At 41.8% G+C, this 27,195-nt stretch overlaps 1 protein-coding gene across 1 annotated transcript in view; it reads left to right on the forward strand.

Annotated features, from left to right (window-relative positions):
• SERGEF (secretion regulating guanine nucleotide exchange factor) overlaps window positions 1-27,195 on the forward strand; it is a 227,392-nt gene that overhangs the window by 128,710 nt on the left and 71,487 nt on the right. Inside the window, exon 10 of the mRNA XM_007174853.3 lies at window positions 12,643-12,679. Within this exon, the coding sequence (XP_007174915.2) occupies window positions 12,643-12,679 (37 nt within the window). The remainder of the gene's footprint in view (window positions 1-12,642; window positions 12,680-27,195) is intronic.

The raw sequence follows: 27,195 nt of genomic DNA on the forward strand, positions 1-27,195 counted from the left end.
TGTGAAAATGACTATACTACCCAAAGCAATCTACAGATTCAGTGCAATCCCTACCAAGCTACCAATGGCATTCTTCACAGAATTAGAACAAAAAATTTTACAATTCGTATGGAAACACAAAATACCCCGAATAGCCAAAGCAATCTTGAGAAAGAAAAACGGAGTTGGAGGAATCAGGCTCTCCGACTTCAAACTATACCACAAAGCTACAGTAATCAAGAGAGTATGGTACTGGCACAAAAATAGAAATATAGATCAATGGTACAGGGTAGAATGCCCAGAGATAAACCCACACACATATGGGCACCTAATTTACGACAAAGGAGGCAAGAACATACAATGGAGAAAAGACAGCCTCTTCAATAAGTGGTGCTGGGAAAACTGTACAGGTGTTCATGTAAAAGAATGAAATTAGAACACTACCTAACACCATACACAAAAATAGACTCCAAATGGAGTAAAGACTTAAATGTAAGACCAGACGCTATAAAACTTTTAGAGGAAAACATAGGAAAAACACTATTTGAAATAAACCACAGCAAGATCTTTTTTGACCCACTTCCTAGAGTAACAGAAATAAAAACAAAAATAAACAAATGGGACTTAATTAAACTTAAAAGCTTTTGCACAGCAAAGGAAACCATAAACAAGACAAAAAGACAACCCTCAGAATGGGAGAAAATATTTGCAAATGAAGCAACTGACAAAGGATTAATCTCCAAGATTTACAAGCAGCTTATGCAGCTCAATAACAAAAAAACAAACAACCCAATCCAAAAATGGGCAGAAGACCTAAATAGACATTTCACCAAGGAAGACATACAGATGGCCAAGAGGCACATGAAAAGATGCTCAACATACCTAATTATTAGAGAAATGCAAATCAAAACTACAATGAGGTATCACCTCACACCAGTCAGAATGGCCATTATCAAAAAATCTAGAAACAATAGATGCTGGAAAGGGTGTGGTGAAAAGGGGACCCTCCTACACTGTTGGTGGGAATGTAAATTGATACAACCACTATGGAAAACAGTATGGAGGTTCCTTAAAAAAGTAAAAATAGAACTACCATATGACCCAGCAATCCCACTGCTGGGTATATACCCTGAGAAAACCATAATTCAAAAAGAGACATGCACCACAATGTTCATTGCAGCACTATTTATAATAGCCAGGACATGGAACCAACCTAGATGTCCATCAACAGATGAATGGATGAAGAAGATGTGGCACATATGTACAATGGAATATTACTCAGCCGTATAAAGAAATGAAATTGAGTTATTTGTAGTGAGGTGGATGGACCTAGAGTCTGTCATACAGAGTGAAGTGAGAAAGAGAAAAACAAATACCATATGCTAACGCATATATATGGAATCTAAAAAAAAAAAAAAGTGGTACCGACGAACCTAGTTGCAGGGCAGGAATAAAGAGGTAGACATAGAGAATGGACTTGATGACATGGGTGGGAGGGCGAAGCTGGGGCAAAGTGAGAGTAGCGTCGACATATATATACTACCGAATATAAAATAGTTGGCTGGTAGGAAACAGCAGCATAGCACAGGGAGATTGGCTCGGTGCTTTGCGATGACCTAGAGGGGTGGGATAGGGAGGATGGGAGGGAGGCTCAAGAGGGAGGGGATATGGAGACATGTGTATGCATATGGCTGATTCTCTTTGTTGTGCAACAGAAACTAACACGGTATTGTGAAGCAATTATACTCCAATAAAGATCTATTAAAAAAAAAGTTACTAGGATTGGTTCTTTTTTCCCCTCCTTCAGAACAATTATATTATTTATTTGAAATAAGTTTGCCTATTTTTGAGCTTCACGTAGATAGTGTCATACAGTATTTACTCTTCTGTGTCTGGTTTCTTTTGTTCACCACTTTCTTGAAGATTTATCCATGTTTTGAATAACAGTAGGGTTTTTTCCCCATTGTTATAAAGTATTCTGATTATACTACACTTTATTCATTCTACTGATGATCAGTATTTGGGTAATTTTATGTTTTTATTTATTATGAATAAAGCGGCTGTGAACATTCTTGTGCATGTCTTTTGATGGAAGTAAGTAATTGTTTATTTTGGGTACTTGGGTACTTGGGAAGTAAGTATCATTTGTTTTGGGTGTGTTTGTGTATGTGTATATATATGTATGTATTTACCTTTAGTAGATACTGCCAAACAATTTTTCAGTGCAGTTGTTGAATTTATATTCCTGCCAGCAATGTAAGAGATTTCCAGTTATTCCACATCCTCACCAGCACTTGGTATTGGCAGTCTTTTTAAATTTCAGCCTGTGTTGGCTATTAGGGAAAGGGTTCAGTTTTTTTTGTTTGTTTGTTTGTTTTTTACATCTTTATTGGAGCATAATTGCTTTACAATGTTGTGTTAGTTTCTGCTGTATAACAAAGTGAATCAGCTGTATGTATACATATATCCCCATACCCCCTCCCTATCCCACCCCTCTATATGGTCACAAAGCACCCAGCTGGTCTCCCTGTGCTTTGCGGCTGCTTCCCACTAGCTATTTTACATTTGGTAGTGTATGTATGTCCACACCACTCTCTCACTTCGTCCCAGCTTCCCCTCCCCCCTCCCCCCCCCACCGTGTCCTCAAGACCATTCTCTATGTCTGCTCTTTATTCCTGTCCTGCCACTAGGTTCATCAGAACCAGTTTTTTTTTTTTAAGATTCCATTTATATGCATTAGAATACGGTATTTGTTTTTCTCTTTCTGACTTCACTTTGTATGACAGACTCTAGGTCCATCCGCCTCACTACAAATAACTCAATTTCGTTTCTTTTTATGGCTGAGTAATATTCCATTGTATATATGTGCCACATCTTCTTTATCCATTCATCTGTTGGCAGATATTTAGATTGCTTCCATGTCCTGGCTATTGTAAATAGAGCTGCAGTGAACATTGTGGTACATGTCTCACTTTGAATTATGGTTTTTCTCAGGGTATATGCCCAGTAGTGGGATTGCTGGGTCATATGGTAGTTCTATTTTTAGTTTTTTAAGGAACCTCCATACTTTAGGGTTCAGTTTTTTTGAGAAGCATGCTGTAGGATGTTTGGCTGGCCTGAATCTGTTACTTACCTGTCTTGAGGTTGGCTGTTCAGCTCTCATGGTTGTATCCTGTTCTCAAGGGCATAAGTAACTTACTGGTGTTGCCTTTACTGAAATACAGATGCGTTGTTGTGTTAGGCACTTTTAGTCTGTAAGGATCAGAGATACTCTCAGGTTACTTTAGTATTGTAAGGATGGTCATAAGTACTGGAAACAGGTGAAGCAAATGCCTTATAAAAGAACAACTGGAAGGTCACTTAGAACACAAGGCAGCTCAAAAATCTAGACTTTCTTGCACCGTCAGCAATAGGATCTAGAAAACTCACATTCCAGTGACTTAGCTACTCTTCTTTAGTTTGTTCCTGCTGCTTCTGACTCTTCTGCCGGTAACTCCTGTGTATATTAACCTTTCTTGGGTCTATATTTTCCAGCTACGGCTCCAGCTACCACCTAAAGGACTCACACCCTACAACCTTTTTCAGGCAGAATTTCCACATTAAGCCACTTCACAGGCTGTGGCCAATCTATGCATTAACCTGCTTTGGGCAGGTATCCACCCATAGCCCATCCACACCAATTAGGCCACAGGTGCACATAGTATCAACATAACAACTTAGGAGAAAGGAATTTTCTTGGAAGTGCACTATGGGAAAAGCAAGCATTCCGAGTGCCTGTTTAGTTTAATTGTGTATATTAAATTCAAATTCAGTAGACATTTCTCAAGTCCTCTCCTTATCTGCCAGTAGAGTAACTGTTGAAAAAGGAAATGAACTGTTCATAGTGAACCTATGCCAGTTCCTAACACATAGTTTCCTTTTATGTGTTCCCAAATTATATATTTTATATGTTCTGGAAATGTATCTGCAGAACAGGGACAAACTCAAAGTGAATTTTATTCTGTGGAAGTTGGGGGGTGGTGTGAAAGGGTTTTAGGATGTATGAGATTCACTTGTTTGTTATTATCCCATTTTAAAGATGAGGGAACTGTAGTCCAGAGAGGTGAAGAGATTTGCCCAAGGTCATATGACTAGGAAGTGGCAGGGCAAGGACTCAAATCCAGGTCTTCTGGTTCCATACTTGGAGCTCTTCCCACTACCCAACACTGCCTGGGGACACATGCCCTACCGCCACAATCAAATTATTAACAGTACAAAGGAGGTTTGACAAAAGCAAACTTTAGCCAAGGCAAGTGGTAGGATTTGAGAGAAGGCAGATCTTTTAGGGGCTGAGATGATCTGGGAGACTTAGGTTTAGAATGGTATGGTATGGAAAAGGGAGAATGGTGCAGATAACCGTGCAAAAGCTATGCTTTTAGGTAGCTCTTAAAAGCATCCAGGTTGGAGTGAAAAGGACTGAACTAAGATGGTAGCAACTGAAAAATCAAGATATTGAGAAGGCAGAATTAACAGGATCTTGAGACAGAGTAGGAGGGAGATAAAAGAGTTAGAGATCTGTTAGTCACTTGAGAGTTTGAGCCTTAGTGACTGGGGCAGTCTGGAACCAGTATCAGAAGAGGGGCAGTATGTGTAGTGGTTAAGCTCACAGGCTTTGGATCAAGGCTGACCTGGGTGTATAGCGGGTGTGACTTATTTAACTTCTCTGAGTGTGTTTGCTGACCTGTTGAGTAGGAAGACAGAAATTCCATAATGTCACATGCCTGGCTTCCAGGCACTTACCAAATTTTAGCTCTCTTCCTCCCCACCCTAACCTCTCCGTTTGAGAATGTAGCAGGACCTAGTTTAAGACTTATTTTCGTATAGAATGTGCAAAAAAAAAAAAAAAAAATTGCTTTGCAGGGAGAATGGGGTTCCTTGCCCCTGGACTTTGAGGTGGAGGACAAGATGGAGCCTCTGGGCCCAGAGGTCTCATTTTTTGGCCTCCGTTGACATCCAGGCTTCAGTCAAAAGCTGAAGCCCTCACAAAGGGAGTTAAAGGTGTCTTTGTAAGGCTAGGTACTTCCAGAAGCAAGCAACTGTGCTGCCTCTCTGCTGTCACCAGGACCTCCTTTGAGGCTATTTCTGAGCCTAGGGGTAAAGCTCCGTTGGCTGACAGGACTGCAGTTTGCTGTAAAACATGCCCAGAACTCCCAGCCTGCTTTTCTAACAGGTTTGGAAATTCTGGTTTGTCTCCGCAGAGTTCTAAGCAGATGGCAACTGGGTTAGGGCAGAGTTTAGCAAACGCTGCACTGAAGCTCCCATTCCCTTCCCTGTTAACCCCGGCCGATGAAAGGCTGCCGTTCTGGAGCTGCTTCCCAGCCTGCTTTCTCCCCCGAGCTGGGCGGTGCCTGCCAAAGACTAGCCGTGAGGGTGGGAGCCTGAGCGGAGCAGCCGAAGCCCTCCCCCGGCAGAGTTCCCCACGGAGTGGACGCCCCACCCCGCCGTCACGTGCCTCCACACGTGCGCGTCGTTGCCATAGCATCGGCCGGCGCCCAGGCCCATTGGCGTCAGGCGGAACCAATCAGTAGGCCCCTCAGGCTGCTGCGCGCCATGGGGGGTTCCTGAGCTGCCACTCCGCCGCTGGGACGAAGCTGAGGATGGTCCCTGGTTGGTGATGGGGACAAGTCTCGGGTCCTGGCTTCTGTCTGGTTCCTCTCCTTGGAATCTCAGTGCTTCTTCCCCTGAGTCATGGTCGCACCCCGCCCCACTCTGATTTCCCCGTTCAAAGTGTGCAGAGTTGAACAACCTGATGGAGTTCCCTGAGAGGTGATAGCTTCCACAGCGAAGGCCCAGGACAAATGTTTGTTGCCGTTTTACAGCCATTTCCCCCAAGAAAAAGCCCTGGAACAGCCCTTGATAGATCCAGAGGTGGGTACTCCTAGCCCCAGGAAGATGTTTGAGCCTAGTAAACCTGGGGCTCTCCCAGCATAAGATCCCTTGATAATTGGCACAGGGTTGCCAGATGTAAGAACTGGGTGGTGGTGTATTTCCATGCTGAATGGGAATAAGAAGGGTTTAGACAGTTAACAGGACAAAGTTTGAACGAGAATGGTCACAGACTCCTGCACCTCCACCAGCTGTAACACACTGGTAAGTTACCTTACCTCTCTGAACCCCAATTGCCTCATTTGTAAAGCGGTTGTAACAAAGAAATCTTAGATTTAGTATAAGTTTAAATGAAATAATACAAGCAAAGCAGTTAGCCAGGTACCTGGCCATAAGCTCTCAATAAGGGCCTGTCAGCTGTTTTTAGAAATGGTACAAGTGTACTGGTGGAAACTGAAGTGCTCACATTCAACATTTGGCAAGTATTTTTACTTTTTGCTTATTCATTTAGTTATTCATTCATTTAACCCATTAATGTATTCAGCATATATTTACTGGGCATCTACTACCAGTCAATTCTTACCCCAGTTCATCCCTGTCCAACTGTATTTAGTGGGTTCCAGCCCCAAGGGGAGTTGCGGCTCCCTTCACAAGAGCTGATGGAGTCTAGCTTGGCAGGAGGGGTGCTGGGAGATCTTGTCCCTGTGGCAGCTGGGACTTTGGAAATTGTTTTTTGCAGCTCTGCCTCCTCAGGCTCAGTTGCCTGAACAGAGTAGACCCCTCTAGTATTTGAGCAGCACTGAGACAGGACAACTTTCCACAGGCTCCTCTGTCCCCCATTCCTCACCCTTGGGGAGGTGTGCCCCCTGTATCTTGAAGGCCCCAGCCAGCAAGCCAGAACCCACTTTCTCTACTGTGGGACTCTGTCACCTAGGACTGACCTCTGTTGGTGGCCCACTGTGCTTTGCTGTCCTAGGATTCCTGGAACAATCCTGTGCTTTTGATACCCCATCATCTCTACACTCTATTGTTTTAGTGCCCTTCCCTTCTGGCCCTCACTGTGCATCTCAGTGCCTGTCTCCATTTGCCTGGAGTCTCCATACCACGACTCACACTTGTTTTGTGACCATCTGACTTCTCTGGTATGTTGTCTTTGGGCCCCTTCATGCCCTGTACTTGGACTGTGTGGCAGAGATGTTACTGGGCAGGCACCCTGCTTGATCTCTGAGAGACAGAGGTGCTTAACACACACAGTTCATAAGCAGACATCTCATGTGTGCTAAGGGCCATGATGTGTGGCGCTGTGGGAGAAGCCACGGTAGAACAGCTGGCTCCGCTTTGAGAAGTCAGGGAAGGCGTTGCCAGGAGGTGACCTAAGCAATCTTAGAGGATTTTGCTAGATAGACAGTGGGAGAAAGGGAAGTCACATCAAGGAGAAGAGCATGCATAAAAGCCTGAAATCACGTGATATTCTTACAGAAAATGTAGTGTGAATAGAAAAAAGAGAATATGTTCTTTGGGGTTGAGAGTTCATGAGTAGCAGGGGGAAGAAGTGAGGCCAGAGGGGTAAACAGGGGCCTACATGTGAGGGCCTTGTGAGCCATACTGTGTACTTTAGACTTCGCCCTTCCAATGCTGGGATCCTGTGGAGGGTTTTCTATAGGGGCATGACATGTGCAGAGTTGTATGTAAGGAAGGTGAGACCCATGGCTGTGAGGGGATGGGTTGTCTCATTTGTCCTCTAGCAATTCTGTAAAGCAGATGGGAAAATACTGTTTTCTACTTTTTACGCCTGAGAACGCTGAGGCTCAGAGGTTAAATACCTTGCCAAAGGTCTCAGAACCTGAAAGCAGAGGACCTAGGATTCACCTGGCTTCCTGGCTCTGAATCCCTTTCTCATGGGCACACTGCCATTGTTAACAGAGTCTTCTAGAAAGCTGGGCAGTGAGTAGATGCTGACAGAAGCAATGTGAAGCAAATGGTCATTGATACAATCTTGTTGAAGGAGTGTGGCGCTGGGATTTTGTGGCCTGTGGTGTTCAGTCTCCTGACCTCTGTGCCAGTGCACAGACAGCAAGAAACAGCAGAGAGCTTTGAGCTTCAAGTGCAACATTGCCTTGACAAAATCCATTCATCACTGTCTCGCTCATTAATTCACAGCAGCGTCTGCTGCCTGACGTTGGCGTTTGTCAGTGGCTTGTTTCTGGAAGCCCCTGGTCTTCAAGGTTGGTCAGCTCTGCAGCCCGCAGCCCCAGGGTGAGCCCGGGCAGTCAGAGGCAGGTCCTTTCTGCCCACATTTTGTAAAATGAAATAACTTTATTTTTTAAAACACAAAGGTAGCGTGACCTAGCAGTACAGAACATGAGCTTGGAGATAGGCAAACCTGGGTTTTAGTTCTATGGCTGTGCCACTTAGCAAGCTAGGAAAGTTATGTAACGTATATGAACCTCAGTTCTCTTCTGCCTAAAATGAGCACAGTCAAACCTACCTGAGAAGATGATCGTGATGAGGAAGATGAGATAGTGTTTATAAAGACCCTTGGCACGACACCTGGCACATATGAGTCCTCAATATGGTGGCTTTAATTCCTGCTCTTATTGTTCCCACCACCACCACCAGCCACCCTACTGCTACCACCAATTAAAGAATGTTTGAAAAATAGAAAATAGAAGAAAAAAGTCTTATAATCTCATCACCATGGCGCAGCTACCCTTATAATTTAGTTGTTTCCTTCAAATCTTTTTTCCCCACTACTTCAGAGTATATCAGATTTTACAGCATATTTATTTTATAGCCAGGAAGGTTTTTATTCCCCTCTATGGTGGGAACTGCATTATATTTATTTTTCTTATTTTTAATAGATAATTTTTCTGATTATAAAAATAGTGTGTAAAATTTAGAGAGCATAGAAAAAGTCAAAGGGAAAACCATACTCATAATGACTCCTTTTTTTTTTAAATTATTTATTTTTATTTATTTATTTATGGCTGTGTTGGGTCTCCGTTTCTGTGCGAGGGCTTTCTCCAGTCGCGGCAAGCGGGGGCCCCTCTTCATCGCGGTTCGCGGGCCCCTCACTATCGCGGCCTCTCTTGTTGCGGAGCACAGGCTCCAGACGCGCAGGCTCAGCAGTTGTGGCTCACGGGCCCAGTTGCTCCGCGGCATGTGGGATCTTCCCAGACCAGGGCTCGAACCCGTGTCCCCTGCATTGGCAGGCAGACTCCCAACCACTGCGCCACCAGGGAAGCCCCATAATGCCTCCTTTATGCTTAGCCCAGAGGCTATCACTATTAACTTTTTGGAATAGCTCCTTCCAGTCTTTTGTTCATATTTTATTATAGAGTTGAGATCATATTACATATACAGTTTTTATGTGGTTTTCCAGTTCATAGGATATCACGAGTATTTTCCTTTATTGTAAACATCATTTTCCAAGGCTGCATAATAATTTCCAAGTCATCAGATGTCTCTACCATAATTTACATAGAATTCTCCTATTGTTAGACATCTGAGTTTTTTCCCAGTTCTTCAATCTAAGCAGCTTCCTATGACAGAACCTAGGGAACCAGCCTCAGTATAACCAGGAAGCATATGATGAACTTGTGCTGTGTGTATGGCCTAGGTGAGGCCTGGGGGGCCCCCTCAGATAGATACAGAGCCTGCCTCAAAGGAGCTCAGAGACTAGTCACCCTGGAAGTATTTACTGGGGTAAAAATATGCAGGTACTTCTTTGCCAGACAGTGTCAGGGAATCCACCTAAATGTGGGTAACCCTCTTCCCTGTGGAATCAGAGATCCTGGATGCATAACTTTTACAAAGAAAAAAGCCTCAGAAGCCTTGCTGCCCCTTCTCACCTGCCAGTGGTTATTTGGCCTCCAATGCTCAAATGCCTTTTGAGCCTGTTACCTTGACTTTCGGGGGCCTGTGCTAATTACCTTTGAATATCACTTCCAAGTGGTTTTTCACTGGGAAAGAGTGAGAAGCTATAGAACCAAGAAAGGAACTTGTGTGAGAATCAGGGAATCAGAGAGACCCTAGTCTTAGTTTTTTGTTGTTTTTTTTTTTAACATCTTTATTGGAGTATAATTGCTTTACAATGGTGTGTTAGTTTCTGCTTTATAACAAAGTGAATCAGTTTTACATATACATATGTTCCCATATCTCTTCCCTCTTACATCTCCCTCCCTCCCGCCCTCCCCACCCCACACCTCTAGGTGGTCACAAAGCACAGAGCTGATCTCCCTGTGCTATGCGGTTGCTTCCCACTAGCTATCTATTTTACGTTTGGTAGTGTATATATGTCCATGCCACTCTCTCTCTTTGTCACATCTTACCCTTCCCCCTCCCCAAATCCTCAAGTCCATTCTCTAGTAGGTCTGTGTCTTTATTCCCGTCTTGCCACTAGGTTCTTCATGACCTTTTTTTTTTTTTTTCCTTAGATTCCATATATATGTGTTAGCATACTGTATTTGTTTTTCTCTTTCTGACTTACTTCACTCTGTATGACAGACTCTAACTCCATCCACCTCACTACAAATAACTCCATTTCGTTTCTTTTTATGTCTAAGTAATATTCCATTGTATATATGTGCCACATCTTCTTTATCCATTCATCCGATGATGGACACTTAGGTTGTTTCCATGTCCTGGCTATTGTAAATAGAGCTGCAATGAACATTTTGGTACATGACTCTTTTTGAATTATGGTTTTCTCAGGGTATATGCCCAGTAGTGGGATTGCTGGGTCGTATGGTAGTTCTATTTTTAGTTTTTTAAGGAACCTCCATACTGTTCTCCATAGTGGCTGTACCAACTTACATTCTCACCAACAGTGCAAGAGTGTTCCCTTTTCTCCACACCCTCTCCAGCATTTATTGTTTCTAGATTTTTTGATGATGGCCATTCTGACCGGTGTGAGATGATATCTCATTGTAGTTTTGATTTGCATTTCTCTAATGATTAATGATGTTGAGCATTCTTTCATGTGTTTGTTGGCAATCTGTATATCTTCTTTGGAGAAATGTCTATTTAGGTCTTCTGCCCATTTTTGGATTGGGTTGTTTGTTTTTTTGTTATTGAGCTGCATGAGCTGCTTGTAAATCTTAGAGATTAATCCTTTGTCAGTTGCTTCATTTGCAAATATTTTCTCCCATTCTGAGGGTTGTCTTTTGGTCTTGTTTCTAGTCTTAGTTTTGACACACACTTCCTCTGGCACCTGAGGCAAGTTATTTTCTCTTCCCAAGTGTGTTTTCTCCTCGTAGTGTTAAAGATTGGACTAGATGACCTCCAGGGCTCTTCCAATTGACTCAGCAGTTGTGGCTCACGGGCCCAGTGTACCTGAAGCCTTTTTCTTGCCAGGAGCTAAAGTGAGCGTCCTGATAAATGCTTCTCCAGAGTCTCGAGTTCCTTTTAATTAGTACCTGAGGAACCATTTATACTTTTTTTTTTTTGGCTGTGTTGGGTCTTTGTTGCTGCACGCGGGCTTTCTCTAGCTGCGGCGAGCGGGGGCTACTCTTCGTTGTGGTGCGCGGGCTTCTCATTGCGGTGGCTTCTCTTGTTGCGGAGCACAGGCGCGCGGGCTCAGTAGTTGTGGCGAGCGGGCTCTAGACCGCAGGCTCAGTAGTTGTGGCGCACGGGCTTAGTTGCTCCGCGGCATGTGGGATCTTCCCGGACCAGGGCTTGAACCCGTGTCCCCTGCATTGGCAGGTGGATTCTTAACCACTGCGCCACCAGGGAAGTCCCCATTTATACTCTTATATTCCCAATCACTTCCTTCTGGTAGCATTTGGGACATGCAGAGACTGAAAGGCAAGAAGTCTCTCTCACTGGGAGCAGACAAAGGATTCAGAACCCCAAATGATTGTCTTTTATGTATTAGGTATTTGTTCTTTATGTACTTTGTTCTTTCATTCATTCTCTCATTTAGCATGTGTTAACTGAGCCCCAAGCTTTGTATAGTCCATCTGTGTAATACAGAGGGGAACGAGTCTCAGCGTTGTTCTCAAGACACACACAGTCTAGTGAGGAGACAGGAAAAAATGTAAAAGACAACAAGATGATTGCTGCAGTGGGGGTACATATAAGTTGCATAATGCAAGGAGTGCTTGAGTCTGCCTAGAAGCAACAGCAAGGGAGTCTCTGGACGCTTTGAAATTTTAAAGGATGAGTAGAAGTTTTCTAGGTAGGCAGTTGAGGAGAGGGCATTCCCGGCAGAGAAACAGCATGTGCAAAGGCCTGGAGGTATTGGGAGAACATGTTGTGTTCAGAGAACTGCAGGTGGTTTGTGTGGCTGGAAGGTGAAAGGGAGAGTGAACAGATGAGGAAAAGTCAAGCATTTTTCCTCAGGCAAGGCTGTTTCCACTGAATTCTTTGCTCATTTTATCAGTCCAGATGAGAGTGATGGATTTTTTAGCTCAGTTTTCCAAAACTGTCATTTGTATTCCCTTATATTTCCATTTTTATAGTAGCACATGTTCATTATAGAAAGTTTGAAAAATACGAAAATGTAGAAAGAAGCAAGGATTAAAAAAAAATCACTCATGGTCTCTGCCTAAAAACAAATACTTTAACATCTTGGTGTATTTCCATTCAACAGTTTTTTGTTTTTTCACTTTTTCTTTTTATGTAGTCATGAGTGTATCGTAACTATAGTCTTTTGTACATGGTGCCCCTTTCTACTTACTTCCTAAAATTTGCCCCAAAATAGATGTTATTATCATTAAAATATAATATGATCATAAAATATAATGGCTGAAATATATTTTCTTTGTTTAATGTAACTTATTTTCTTTCTCTTTACAGGTCTCCTGTGGCTCAGAGCATAATCTGGCAGTGATTGGTAAGTAATTAGTATACTGATAACTGTGTTTATTCTGAAACTCGTGGGCAGAATTGGAGGACTCTTGGTTAACCAAAGGCCAGGGTGCATGCGTGTGTGTATGTGGGGAAGAGTCTGGGAAATGGAAGCCTTTGTTGCCCAAGGCTTTGCCAGAAGCCCTTTTTCTAAAAATTTCTATTCAAAAAGGTGCCTGAGCTGGCCTCCCTGCCTCAGGAACTAGCATTTGGGAATATTAAAGATCTTACAGACTGGGGGCATCCTGTGTAGAAAGCCAGACATAAAAGGGGAAGAGGATTGGTATGCTCCTGGTTCTTGAATAAATCCTTTGCACCAAGTTCTTTCCTCTTGCTTGGCTTTTTCTTTGGAGATGGGGGTTTCTGCTCACTGCCCTCGCTGCCATGTGTTTCATGTCACTCTGGAGCTCCCAAACCTCTGATAAATTGAGGCTTCCTCTTATTGACTCTGAATAACCAGGGTTCACTGTTTTTATAATCAGGCCTGTGCGTAGTTCCTTCAAGAAGCCTTCTCATTACTTCCACAGGTAGACTCAGTCGGTACAATAAAGAGACAGTGCAGGCTTCTGCTTACTAGCTGTATGAACTCAGGTAGTCGGGCCCCACACAGACAAGGTGCTTAGCCCTCCATGCCTCATTTTTCTCATTTTTAAAATGGGGAGGGCAGTGGCATCTTCCTTATAGGGTTGTTGCAGTTGTTGTGAGGGTCAAAGGAGTTGATATATGTAAAGCGCTTAGAAGAGCACTTAGCTCCTGGTAAGGGTTTTAGAAGTGTTCGTTGCTATTTTCTGATATCATTAGTTCAAATAATTGTCCTCCTCGGGGCTTTAGGTCTCCCATCTGTGATAGGGAGGGGTAAAAACAGGAAACCAAGGTTCTCTCCAGCCCTGACATTTTAGGACTCTGTTACAGCCCCATCACTCTCTGCCTTGAGTAGGTGATGTCTGTCCTGTGTACTTCCCTCTCCCAGCCTCTGACTCTCAGCTTCTGAAGGGCAAGGCCCCTGTGTTTTCCTTTTGTTTCCTGCTTATTTGCAGCACCCAGAGCAGTGCCTGGCCCTCAGCGGAGCTTCAAGCACTGTTTTCTGAATTAAGCTAGACTGGCTCGCTCAGCTGCCTGGGGTGGCAGCAGTTTGAAGCACTACTTTGCAGGCCCGAATGTGATGTGCAAGGAGGCGGAACCAAGGACAGCAGAGGAGGTAGGCTGACAGCCAGCAGAGGGGGTGGGGAGTAAAAAGCGCTGGAGTCAGAGAGGGAGTGAGAAAATGTAACAGCAAACCTGCATGCTTTGCAACACCAGATACGTTATACCGGAAATGCTCCAGCCTGGGTGTAATTAAGACAAGCTAATCAAAGAATCAGAGGCGGTGCCTAAGATGTTGCTGCTGCTGTCACTGGACTAGGAGAGAGGTTGGCACAAACAGTAAGATTGCAGGGAATCTAAATACATGAAAGAACAAAATCCAGTTGAAGGAGGAGGCCAGAGCCAGCAGGGTGGCAGGCTGAGCCGACAGGCAGCCTAGGGCTGTAGAAAGAGCATAGACTCTGCAGGCAGACAGCCTTGGTTTAAACCAGCTCCATCTCTGTGTGAGCTTCCATTTTTTTCCCCTTATCTATGTAATGGGGATAATTCCACCTTGCAGGATTGTTGTTGTGAGGATTAGAGGAGATAATGTGTGTGAAACACCTGGTACTATATAGGGGATGTGTAAGAAATTAACTCATAATTCCATTTCTTTTTCATTTCTCTTGGTCTGGGTGGGGAGAAGGGAGAATCACTTGTTAGTGTAACTGTTCCAGTGAAGTAAATCTTGGTTGGGAGAGAGAAATGATAACATTCTGGAAAGGTGTGTCTAGCGTTACTACCCAAGTGAGGAAGGCAGCAGAGGCGGTGGGAGAGCAGGGCATGGCATGCTGATGAACTCCTCGAGGACAGACCTCTTATTTTCTGTTTTGTCCCCAACGCCTGGGGCCTGGCTCACAATCTGCTGAATGAATGGTTCCAGAGTCAGGAAAGGTGGGCCCAGTCACGGGACTCTGGACATGTCCACCTGCCTGCATGTGAGCCGGGATCAGAGGCTCCCTGACACCTGGGGGAGGGGGCCCTCAGTGGGTGCCCTGCAGGGTGCAAGCTGTGTAGCGGGAAGCGATGAAAAGCCTCCTGTTAGCCCTGGCAGGAGGCCAGCAAGAGGGGGACAAGCTGGAGGAGGAGAGTTCCTACCAGCTGAAAGCCTGGCTCTCACAGCCAGCTCCCCCCTCCACCCTCCTGCCCTTGCCTACTTTAGGTGGATTTCCCTGCCTTCAGTCTCATCCCCGAGATGCAGGCCCTCGTGCCTGGTGCTGGGTCACACACGTGACAGGCACAAAATGGTTGTAGAATAGACTAGAACAGAATATAGAGAAGCCAAACTTTGCTCAAAAGTAGAGGTGGCCTTAATATCTAATGAATGCACAACAGACAAATCAAACTGGAAGGGAGGGGAAAGAGATGGGTGAAAGGATATAATTCAGAACCTACTCTGTCTAAGAATGGACACAACTCCACGAAGTGTTTTTGTTGTACCCACTTCATAGAGAAGAAAACTGAGACTCAGAGGTTAAACAAGTTGCCCAGGGATAAGTAGCAGTAAATGGTAGAGCTGTGTGCCTGACTTCTAAGAATGCTCCTTCGACTCTCTCATATCCTCGGGGCCGAGGCAGGATGCGGAGTGGTTAAGAAGAGCACAGGCACTGGGATCATATCGCCTGGATTCAAATCCTGGCTTCTCCGCTTATGAGCCATGTAACCCTGTATAAATGGCTTGACCTCTCTGTCTTGATTGCCTCATCTGGAAGATCATATTATTGACCTCATAGGGTTGTTATATAAAGTGCTAACAGTGCCTGACACAAAAGTAGGCTCGGTAAATGTTAGCTGGTGTTGGTGTCATTGTTATATGTTAAGAATATAATTTAAGGAAGTAATTATAAGATGACTGTAAGAAGGCCGAGGCTCAGGGTGGGAGTCTCAGAAGCTGGAGAGAGAAGTGTCTCCCCCACCTAGAATGTCAGGATCTCAGCATAGCTGCAGAACGGATTTGTACACTGGAGCCTGGGTACCCCGATCTGGGGGATCTGGAAATCCCAACAGCCCTGGAAACAGTGCCAGCCCAGATTTGCTCCAGGTCAGGATTCTGCTATCCGCTGTTCCAGGCAGGGACTCGAGACCTGCATGTTCCAGCCTGGGGGAAGCCCCGCAGCAGCCACATTTCAGGCTTCTTAGGAAATCAAAATAATTCGATTTTGATACTTCATTGCTTCCAGGTTTCTTTTTCCCCCCTTCTTTTGCAATTTGGTTTGCTTCTTTTCTTAGTTTTCCAATGAAGTTTCTCTTGACCTGTTCTGTGTTTGCTGCCAGGTCACTCTTCCTCAGTGAGCCTGATTCCTCATCTGTAAAACCAACATCACAATACCCACCCCTAAAAGTTGTTTTTCCAAATGGCATAGGTATGTCGGTTGCCTGCGCAGTGCCTGCTACAGAATAGGTGCTCAGCAGGTGAACTTGGCAGGTTCATGAGTTCATTTGCTTGCTTGCTTCCTTCCTTCCTTTTCACCCAGGATTTCCCTCCACATCTAATGAAGCTGGCTGGCTCCCATTAGCGGGCATAGGCGAAGTCTATGCAGAGGTGAGATGAGGACATGTGGCCACCACTTGCTCAGAAGATCCCTGCCTGCCAGGGGCAGGCTCCCCAGGCCCAGCTCTGTCTTTGGGGCCCTCACTTCCATGTCTGGTTGAATTGGCTCCAGCTGTTTTGCTTCCCCCCAGGAGCAGCTTATTTTGGCTTGAATGGATGATTTGTTTGCCTTCTCTCCTGATGTGCGGTTGTTCAGCCTTCCCTTCCTGCAGAGAAAAAAGAGCTGACCACATTTCCTTTCTTCCGCTCCACGCAGACCCTTGGAAGGGATTTTATTGGTGGCGTTTTCCTGGAGCACTCACACTTGCCAGACGGACATTGTTAAGGGGTTAGATATTTGGCAGCAAAGTGTAGAGCCTCCTCCTCCAAGCAAAAGCATCTCTTTTACCAAATTGGAGCTATAATCTATGAAAGGATCTTTTATTTTTAATTTTTTTCATTTCGCTGATGACTTCCAATTGTTGAACCTTTGTACCTTTGTAATATGTGTGGCGGAACAACTGACCTTGCATGGCCTGAGACCCATCAAGTGGGGTCATGTGAGGATTTAATAGCGAGAACTAACTCATTTTGACACTGGCTATAGCCCTGAGAGGCAATACCTCCAAACCCAGGGCCTTGTAGAGAGCTTAGAGGCAAGGACAGACTTGTACGGTCCTATGCACAGTAGGATGGGCAGAGCGTAAATGCTTACTTATATTGTCCCATTTAATCCTCATACCACATTGATGCACTGTTGTTAACCCCATTTTCTAGATGGGGGAAGCTGAAGTTTAGGCTGAGCAGTTTGCCCCACCAGGTCATCTGATCAGGAGGAATCTGTGTGTCGGGTCTTTAACCCAGGCCTCTATCTCCAGAGCCTGTGGTCTTCTGCCTGCTGCTGCCTTCCTGCAGACCGTGACTGTCTGGCCTGTTTTTAAGGCCACCAGATAAGATTATTTCATCTCTTCATTTCAATATTTAGTTCCCCTTCATGTTGGCAAGTTCTTCTGTATATGTAGATTATATGTAATCTGTTTCAGATTAAGCAGTTCTCGGCATAATCAGATAAAATCGTGACATTGATGACATTGTGTTGTCATCACACTTCCCTCTCTACCTTCTGAGATTCCCACCCCTTTTAGGATTCTTCTTCCCCCTTCCATTGTCCCTTCTCTTTAAAAATGTTTTTACTTATTTAATTTTTGAGTAATTAATGCATGTACATTATTTAAAACTTAAAAAGCACAGAAAGATTTAAAATGAAAAATTTCCCTCCTGCTTTATCTCCCATCTATCCAGAGTGCCAAAACCCTTCTACCACATGTGCAGCTAAGGCCTATTATTAGTTTCTTCTGTATCTTTCTAGTTTCTTTTTGCAAATATAAGTGAATACTAAGATATATTTTTATCCCCCTTTTTACGTAAATTGTAGTATACTTTACATGCTTTTTAGTGTCTGATTTTTTTTCTTTCAATAATTGATCTGGGAGATCTTTCCATATCAGTATAAAAGCCTTTCTAGTTCGTTATTACAACTACATAATGTTCCAGTGTACCTATATACTGTGATTTATTTAATCAGTGCCCTGTTGATGGACATTTAGGTGATTTCCTGTCTTTTGCTTATTACAAGTAATGATGTAGTAAGTTACCTTGTATGTATGTTATTTCATATGTGGGTGAGTATAGCTGTAGGATAAATCCCTAGAAGTAAAATTACTGTATCAAAGAGTAAGTGTATTTGTTATTTTGCAAGATACTGCAAAAATTGGCTTCCATAGGAATTACACCATTTTCCACTCCCACCAGCAGTGTATAAGAGTGCCTGTTTCTGCAGCCTCCCTAATAGTGTGTTAGGAAACTTTTGGATTTTTGCCAATTTAATAGGTGAAAAGCTACTCAGGGTGGTTTTGGTTTATTTTACTTTTTAAATTGAAGTACAGTATATATATATATAGAGAGAGAGAGAGAGAGAGAGAGTAAAGTGCACAAATCTTAAGGGTTCAGTCTGATGAGTTTTTATGTATGTATATACTTAAGAAACCACCACCCAGCACAAGATACAGACCATTTACAGCACCCCCCCCCCAGAAGCCTACCTCATGCTCCTTCTCAGTCAGTACCCCACCCCCAGAGGTAACCACTATTTTGACTTCTGTCTCCAGAGATGAATTCTTGCCTGTTCTTGGACTTCATATAAACGATGTCACATACAGTGTGAACTCTTTTGTGTGACTTTTTTTGTTCAACACATTGTGTCCATAAGAATCATCCATTCTCTATGTAGCAGTAGTTCTTTTTTATTGATCAGTAATATTCCTCTTATGAATATACTACAACTTATTTATCCGTTTAACTGTTGAAGAGCACTTGAGTTGTTTCCAGTTTGAAGATTGTGAATAAAGCTGCTATGAACATTCTTATGCATGCCTTTTGGCGAACATATACATTTATTTCTCTTGAGTACATAACTAAGAGTAGGATTCCTATGTTACTAGGTCATATGTATAGCATTAACAGATCCTGCTCAACAGTTTTACAAAGTAGTTGTACCAATTTATACTCTTACCAGCAACATATGAGAGTTCTAATTGTGCCATATCCTTGCTAGGTATTTTTAATCTTATTGATTTAGGCCATTCTGCTGAGTGTGTAGTATGGAGTCTCACTGTGATTTTAACTTGCATTTCTCTGGTAACCAGTGATGTGGAGCACCTTTTCATATGCTTATAGGCCACTTGGGTAGCTTCTTTTGTCTAGTGCCAAGACTTTGCCCATTGTTTTAAAGTGGGTTTTGTCTGTTTTTCTTAATGATTTGTAGAGATCCTTTATCTTATGGATTCAAGTTCTTTGTTGGATTATATGTATTTCGAACACCTCCTAGGCAGTCGCTTACTCTTTTGCTCTTTTAATGATATATTTTGATAAATAGATATTCTTAATTTTAATGACGTCTAGTTACTCAGTCTTTTTTTTAATGGTTTGAGGTATTTGTGCCCTACTGAAAACATTTTGCCTATTCCAAGGTCGTGAAAATATTCCCCTATGTTTTCTTCTTAAAGCTTTATTCTTTGATTTTTACAGTTAGACCTAAAATCCATCTCAAATTAGTTTTTAAAAAATTGCTCCAGAACCACTTTTTGAAAAGTTCATCCTTTCCCCATTGAATTTTGAAGGCTCTTTTGTTGTAAATCAAGAGTCTATATTATATGTCAAGTCTGGTTTTGGACTTTTTTATTCCATTAGTTTATTTTTCTATTTGGGTGCTATACAACACCATCTTGATTATTGTAGCTTCATAATAAACCCCGATATCTGGTCTTGTAAGCCCTGCAACTTTGTTCTTCTTTTTATTGTGGCCTTTCTAATCTCTATCTAGTTTTAGTTACTATGAATGAAGGTTGAGCATTTTTTCATATGTTCAAGAGCCATTTGTAATTTCTTCTTTATGAAGGCTTTTTCCATACCTGTATTGTTCTTCACTGTTACTGTAACAAACTACCACAAAATTAGTGGCTTGAAAGAACACAAATGTATTCTAGAGTTTGAGGTCAGAAGTCTGAAATGGGTCTTAACTGGGCTAAGATCAAGGTGTGAGCAGGCAGTGTTCCTCTCTGGAGGACAAAGGGAGAGTCTATTTTCTTGCCTTTTCCAACTTCCAGAGGCTACCTGCATTCCTTGACTTGTGGCCCCTTTCATCTTCAAAGTGTCAATGACTTGGCGAGTCTTTCTCACATCACATCGCTCTGACCCTGACTCCCCTGCCTCCCTCTTCCACGTTTAAGAATACTAGAGATTACACTGGGCCCACTCAGATAACCCAGCATATTCTCTCTATTTTAAGATTAGCTAATTAGCAAATTTAATTTCATCTGCAACTTCAGTTCTCCTTTGCCATGTAACATTACATTCACAGGTTCCAAGAATTAGGACTTTGGGAGCTTATTATTCTGCCTACCACAATATCCTTTGTCCTTTTATGCAAGTGAATTGTTGGTCTTTTTCTAATAAATTTCTAGGAGCTCTTTACATATTAGGGAGATTAGGCCTTACTTTGTTATTTGCATTGCTCATATATTTGCCTAGATTTTTGCTTTTTTTTTTTTTTATTCAAACAGAAAGTCCCCAAAATTATAATCATCCTCATCAGTTCACTCAGTTCCATGTAATTAATTTTTTTTTCATCTTGATATTTTGTTAGCACTTTTATGAATTCATCAGTTTTCCATTAGAGTTCTGAAAATGCTTATTCATTCAGTTCAGCAGTATAGTCAGTTACCAGAAACCTGTACTTGTCAGAGTCTTTTGCATGAATATTCCTTGAAGATGAAACCCTTTTATAGGAACATTTTTGCAAAAGTGTCAGAGTACAACCAGAACTGTCTGTAAATGACAAAAGACTTAAAAATGACCACGGTTAAAGATTTGATGAAAGATCATAATAATGCAATTGACAAGGAAATTTAGTTATTTCTGAGATATACATTTTAAAATAATAACTAGAATTATGACTTATAACATTATACCAGAACATATAAGATTTTTAGGAATTTCATGTAATGTCTGAAACATTTATATTAACATATTTCCATACAAATAACCCAAAGAAAGTTTAGTATTAGTTTTTTTTTTAATTTTTGAATTTTATTTTATTTATTTTTTTATACAACAGGTTCTTATTAGTCATCAATTTTATACATATCAGTGTATACATGTCAATCCCAATCACCCAATTCAGCACACCACCATCCCCGCCCCACCGCAGCTTTCCCCCCTTGGTGTCCATATGTTTGTGTTCTACATCTGTGTCTCAAATTCTGCCCTGCACACCGGTTCATCTGTACCATTTTTCTAGGTTCCACATATATGCGTTAATATACGATATTTGTTTTTCTCTTTCTGACTTACTTCACTCTGTATGACAGTCTCTAGATCCATCCACATCTCAACAAATGACCCAATTTCGTTCCTTTTTATGGCTGAGTAATATTCCATTGTATATATGTACCACAACTTCTTTATCCATTCGTCTGTCGATGGGCATTTGGGTTGCTTCCATGACCTGGCTATTGTAAATAGTGCTGCAATGAACATTGGGGTACATGTGTCTTTTTGAATTATGGTTTTCTCTGGGTATATGCCCAGTAGTGGGATTGCTGGATCATATGGTAATTCTATTTTTAGTTTATCAAGGAACCTCCATACTCTTCTCCATAGTGGCTGTATCAGTTTACATTCCCACCAACAGTGCAAGAGGGTTCCCCTTTCTCCACACCCTCTCCAGCATTTGTTGTTTGTAGATTTTCTGATGATGTCCATTCTGACTGGTGTGAGGTGATACCTGATTGTAGTTTTGATTTGCATTTCTCTAATAATTAGTGATGTTGAGCAGCTTTTCATGTGCTTCTTGGCCATCTGTATGTCTTCTTTGGAGAAATGTCTATTTAGGTCTTCTGCCCATTTTTGGATTGGGTTGTTTGTTTCTTTAATATTGAGCTGCATGAGCTGTTTATATATTTTGGAGATTAATCCTTTGTCGGTTGACTCGTTTGCAAATATTTTCTCCCATTCTGAGGGTTGTCTTTTGGTCTTGTTTATGGTTTCCTTTGCTGTGCAAAAGCTTTTAAGTTTCATTAGGTCCCATTTGTTTATTTTTGTTTTTATTTCCATTACTCTAGGAGGTGGATCAAAAAAGATCTTGCTGTGATTTATGTCAAAGAGTGTTCTTCCTGTGTTTTCCTCTAAGAGTTTTATAGTGTCCGGTCTTAAATTTAGGTCTTGAATCCATTTTGAGTTTATTTTTGTGTATAGTGTTAGGGAGTGTTCTAATTTCATTCTTTTACATGTAGCTGTCCAGTTTTCCCAGCACCACTATTGAAGAGACTGTCTTTTCTCCATTGTATATCCTTGCCTCCTTTGTCATAGATTAGTTGACCATAGGTGCGTGGGTTTATCTCTGGGCTTTCTATCTTGTTCCATTGATCTATGTTTCTGTTTTTGTGCCAGTACCATATTGTCTTGATTACTGTAGCTTTGTAGTATAGTCTGAAGTCAGGGAGTCTGATTCCTCCCGCTCCATTTTTTTCCCTCAAGACTGCTTTGGCTATTCGGGGTCTTTTGTGTCTCCATACAAATTTTAAGATTTTTTGTTCTAGTTCTGTAAAAAATGCCATTGGTAATTTGATAGGGATTGCACTGAATCTGTAGATTGCTTTGGGTAGTATAGTCATTTTCACAATATTGATTCTTCTAATCCAAGAACATGGTATATCTCTCCATCTGTTGGCATCATCTTTAATTTCTTTCATCAGTGTCTTATAGTTTTCTGCATACAGGTCTTTTGTCTCCCTAGGTAGGTTTATTCCTAGGTATTTTATTCTTTTTGTTGCAATGGTAAATGGGAGTGTTTCCTTAATTTCTCTTTCAGATTTTTCATCATTAGTGTATAGGAATGCAAGAGATTTCTGTGCATTAATTTTGTATCCTGCAACGTTACCAAATTCATTGATTAGCTCTAGTAGATTTCTGGTGGCAGTTTTAGGATTCTCTATGTATAGTATCATGTCATCTGCAAACAGTGACAGTTTTACTTCTTCTTTTCCAATTTGGATTCCTTTTATTTCTTTTTCTTCTCTGATTGCCGTGGCTAGGACTTCCAAAACTATGTTGAATAATAGTGGTGAGAGTGGACATTCTTGTCTTGTTCCTGATCTTAGAGGAAATGCTTCCAGTTTTTCACCATTGAGAATGATGTTTGCTGTGGGTTTGTCATATATGGCCTTTATTATGTCGAGGTAGGTTCCCTCTATGCCCACTTTCTGGAGAGTTTTTATCATAAATAGGTGTTGAATTTTGTCAAAAGCTTTTTCTGCATCTGTTGAGATGATCACATGGTTTTTATTCTTCAATTTGTTAATATGGTGTATCACATTGATTGATTTGCATATATTGAAGAATCCTTGCATCCCTGGGATAAATCCCACTTGATCATGGTGTCTGATCCTTTTAATGTGTTGTTGGATTCTGTTTGCTAGTATTTTGTTGAGGACTTTTGCATCTATATTCATCAGTGATATTGGTCTGTAATTTTCTTTTTTTTGTAGTATCTTTGTCTGGTTTTGGTATCAGGGTGATGGTGGCCTCACAGAATGAGTTTGGGAGTGTTCCTTCCTCTGCAATTTTTTGGAAGAGTTTGAGAAGGATTGGTGTCAGCTCTTCTCTAAATGTTTGATAGAATTCACCTGTGAAGCCATCTGGTCCTGGACTTTTTTGTTTGTTGGAAGATTTTTAATCACAGTTTCAATTTCATTACTTGTGATTGGTCTGTTCATATTTTCTATTTCTTCCTGGTCCAGTCTTGGAAGGTTATACCTTTCTAAGAATTTGTCCATTTCTTCCAGGTTGTCCATTTTATTGGCATAGAGTTGCTTGTAGTAGTCTCTTAGGATGCTTTGTATTTCTGCGGTGTCTGTTGTAACTTCTCCTTTTTCATTTCTAATTTTATTGATTTGAGTCCTCTCCCTCTTTTTCTTGATGAGTCTGGCTAATGGTTTATCTTCTCAAAGAACCAGCTTTTAGTTTTTTTGGTCTTTGCTATTGTTTTCTTTGTTTCTATTCCATTTATTTCTGCTCTGATCTTTATGATTTCTTTCCTTCTGTTAACTTTGGGTTTTGTTGTTCTTCTTTCTCTAGTTCCTTGAGGTGTAAGGTTAGATTGTTTATTTGAGAGTTTTCTTGTTTCTTGAGGTAGGCTTGTATAGCTATAAACTTCCCTCTTAGAACTACTTTTGCTGCATCCCATAGGTTTTGGATCATTGTGTTTTCATTGTCATTTGTCTCTAGGTATTTTTTGATTTCCTCTTTGATTTCTTCAGTGATCTCTTGGTTATTTAGTAACGTACTGTTTAGCCTCCATGTGTTTGAGTTTTTTACGTTTTTTCCCCCTGTAATTCATTTCTAATCTCATAGCGTTGTGGTCAGAAAAGATGCTTGATATGATTTCAATCTTCTTAAATTTACTGAGGCTTGATTTGTGACCCAAGATGTGATCTCTCCTGGAGAATGTTCCGTGCGCACTTGAGAAGAAGTGTAATCTGCTGTTTTTGGATGGAATGTCCTATAAATATCAATTAAATTTATCTGGTCTATTGAGTCATTTAAAGCTGTGTTTCCTTATTAATTTTCTGTTTGGATGATCTGTCCATTGGTGTAAGTGAGGTGTTAAAGTCCCTCACTATTATTGTGTCACTGTTGATTTCCTCTTTTATAGCTGTTAGCAGTTGCCTTATGTATTGAGGTGCTCCCCTGTTGGGTGCATATATATTTATAATTGTTATATCTCGTTCTTGGATTGATCCCTTGATCGTTATGTAGTGTCCTTCCTTGTCTCTTGTAACATTCTTTATTTTCAAGTCTATTTTATCTGATATGAGTATAGCTACTCCAGCTTTCTTTTGATTTCCATTTGCATGGAATATCTTTTTCCATCCCCTCACTTTCAGTCTGTATGTATCCCTAGGTCTGAAGTGGGTCTCCTGTAGACAGCATATATATGGGTCTTGTTTTTGTATCCATTCAGCCAGTCTGTGTCTTTTGGTTGGAGCATTTAACCCATTCACATTTAAGGTAATTATCGATAGGTATGTTCCTATGACCATTTTCTTAATTGTTTTGGGTTTGTTTTTGTAGGTCCTTTTCTTCTCTTGTGTTTCCCACTTAGAGAAGTTCCTTTAGCATTTGTTGTAGAGCTGGTTTTGTGGTGCTGAATTCTCTTAGCTTTTGCTTGTCTGTAAAGCTTTTGATTTCTCCATCAAATCTGAATGAGATCCTTCCTGGGTAGAGTAATCTTGGTTGTAGGTTTTCCCCTTTCATCACTTTAAGTATATCATACCACTCCCTTCTGGCTTGTAGAGTTTCTGCTGAGAAATCAGCTGTTAACCTTATGGGAGTTCCCTTGTATGTTATTTGTCGTTTTTCTCTTGCTGCTTTCAATAATTTTTCTTTGTCTTTAATTTTTGCCAATTTGATTACTATGTGTCTCGGCGTGTTTCTCCTTGGGTTTATCCTGTATGGGACTCTCTGCGCTTCCTGGACTTGGGTGGCTATTTCCTTTCCCATGTTAGGGAAGTTTTCGACTATAATCTCTTCAAATATTTTCTCGGGTCCTTTCTCTCTCTCTTCTCCTTCTGGGACCCCTATAATGCAAATGTTGTTGCGTTTAATATTGTCCCAGAGGTCTCTTAGGCTGTCTTCATTTCTTTTCATTCTTTTTTCTTTATTCTGTTCCACAGCAGTGAATTCCACCATTCTGTCTTCCAGGTCACTTACCCGTTCTTCTGCCTCAGTTATTCTGCTATTGATTCCTTCTAGTGTAGTTTTCATTTCAGTTATTGTATTGTTTGTCTCTGTTTGTTTGTTCTTTAATTCTTCTAAATCTTTGTTAAACATTTCTTGCATCTTTTCGATCTTTGCCTCCATTCATTCTTTTTCCGAGGTCCTGGATCATCTTCACTATCATTATTTTGAATTCTTTTTTTGGAAGGTTGCCTATCTCCACTTCATTTAGTTGTTTTTCTGGGATTTTATCTTGTTCCTTCATCTGGTACATAGCCCTCTGCCTTTTCATCTTGTCTATCTTTCTGTGAATGTGGTTTTTGTTCCACAGGCTGCAGGATTGTAGTTCTTCTTGCTTCTGCTGTCTGCCCTCTGGTGGATGAGGCTATCTAAGAGGCTTGTGCAAGTTTCCTGATGGGAGGGACTGGTGGTGGGTAGAGCTGACTGTTGCTCTTGTGGGCAGAGCTCAGTAAAACTTTAATCTGCTTGACTGCTGATGAGTGGAGCTGTTTTCCCTCCCTGTTGGTTGTTTGGCCTGAGGCAACCCAACACTGGAGCCTACCCGGGCTCTTTGGTGGGGCTAATGACAGACTCTGGGAGGGCTTACGCCAAGGAGTACTTCCCAGAACTTCTGCTGCCAGTGTCCTTGTCCCCACGGTGAGCCACAGCCACCCCCCGCCTCTGCAGGAGACCCTCCAACACTAGCAGGTAGGTCTGGTTCAGTCTCTCCTGGGGTCACTGCTCCTTCCCCTGGGTCCCGATGCGCATGCTACTTTGTGTGTGCCCTCCAAGAGTGCGGTCTCTGTTCCCCCCAGTCCTGTCGAAGTCCTGCAGTCAAATCCCACTAGTCTTCAAAGTCTGATTCTCTAGGAATTCCTCCTCCCGTTGCCGGACCCCCAGGTTGGGAAGCCTGACGTGGGGCTCAGAACCTTCACTCCACTGGGTGGACTTCTGTGGTATAAGTGTTCTCCAGTCTGTGAGTCACCCACCCAGGAGTTATGGGATTTGATTTTACTGTGATTGTGCCCCTCCTACCATCTCATTGTGGCTTCTCCTTTGTCTTTGGATGTGGGGTATCTTTTTTGGTGAGTTCCAGTGTCTTCCGGTCGATGATTGTCCAGCAGCTAGTTGTGATTCTGGTGTTCTCACAAGAGGGAGTGAGAGCACATCCTTCTACTCCGCCATCTTGGTTCCTAGTCCTAGATTTTTGCTTTTTGTTTTTGCTTTTGATGTTTTTATTTTGTCATATTTTTACCATGCAACTTTTTCTTTCACTCTAGATGAAATTTACCAGTCTTTTCCTTTATGGCTTCTGCATTTTGAGTTAGAGGATCCCTCTCCACACCACGGTATAAAGGACTTTCCTCATATTTTATTCTAGTACATTATGGTTTTATATTGTACAAATAAATCTTTGATCCATTTGGAATTTATCCTGATATACAATGTCAGGTATGGATTCAACTTCATTATTTTTCCAGATAGCTATTCAATAGTCTCAACACTATTTATTG

Source organism: Balaenoptera acutorostrata, chromosome 9 (assembly GCF_949987535.1).
Source record: "Balaenoptera acutorostrata chromosome 9, mBalAcu1.1, whole genome shotgun sequence".
Taxonomy (NCBI): Eukaryota; Metazoa; Chordata; class Mammalia; order Artiodactyla; family Balaenopteridae; genus Balaenoptera; species Balaenoptera acutorostrata.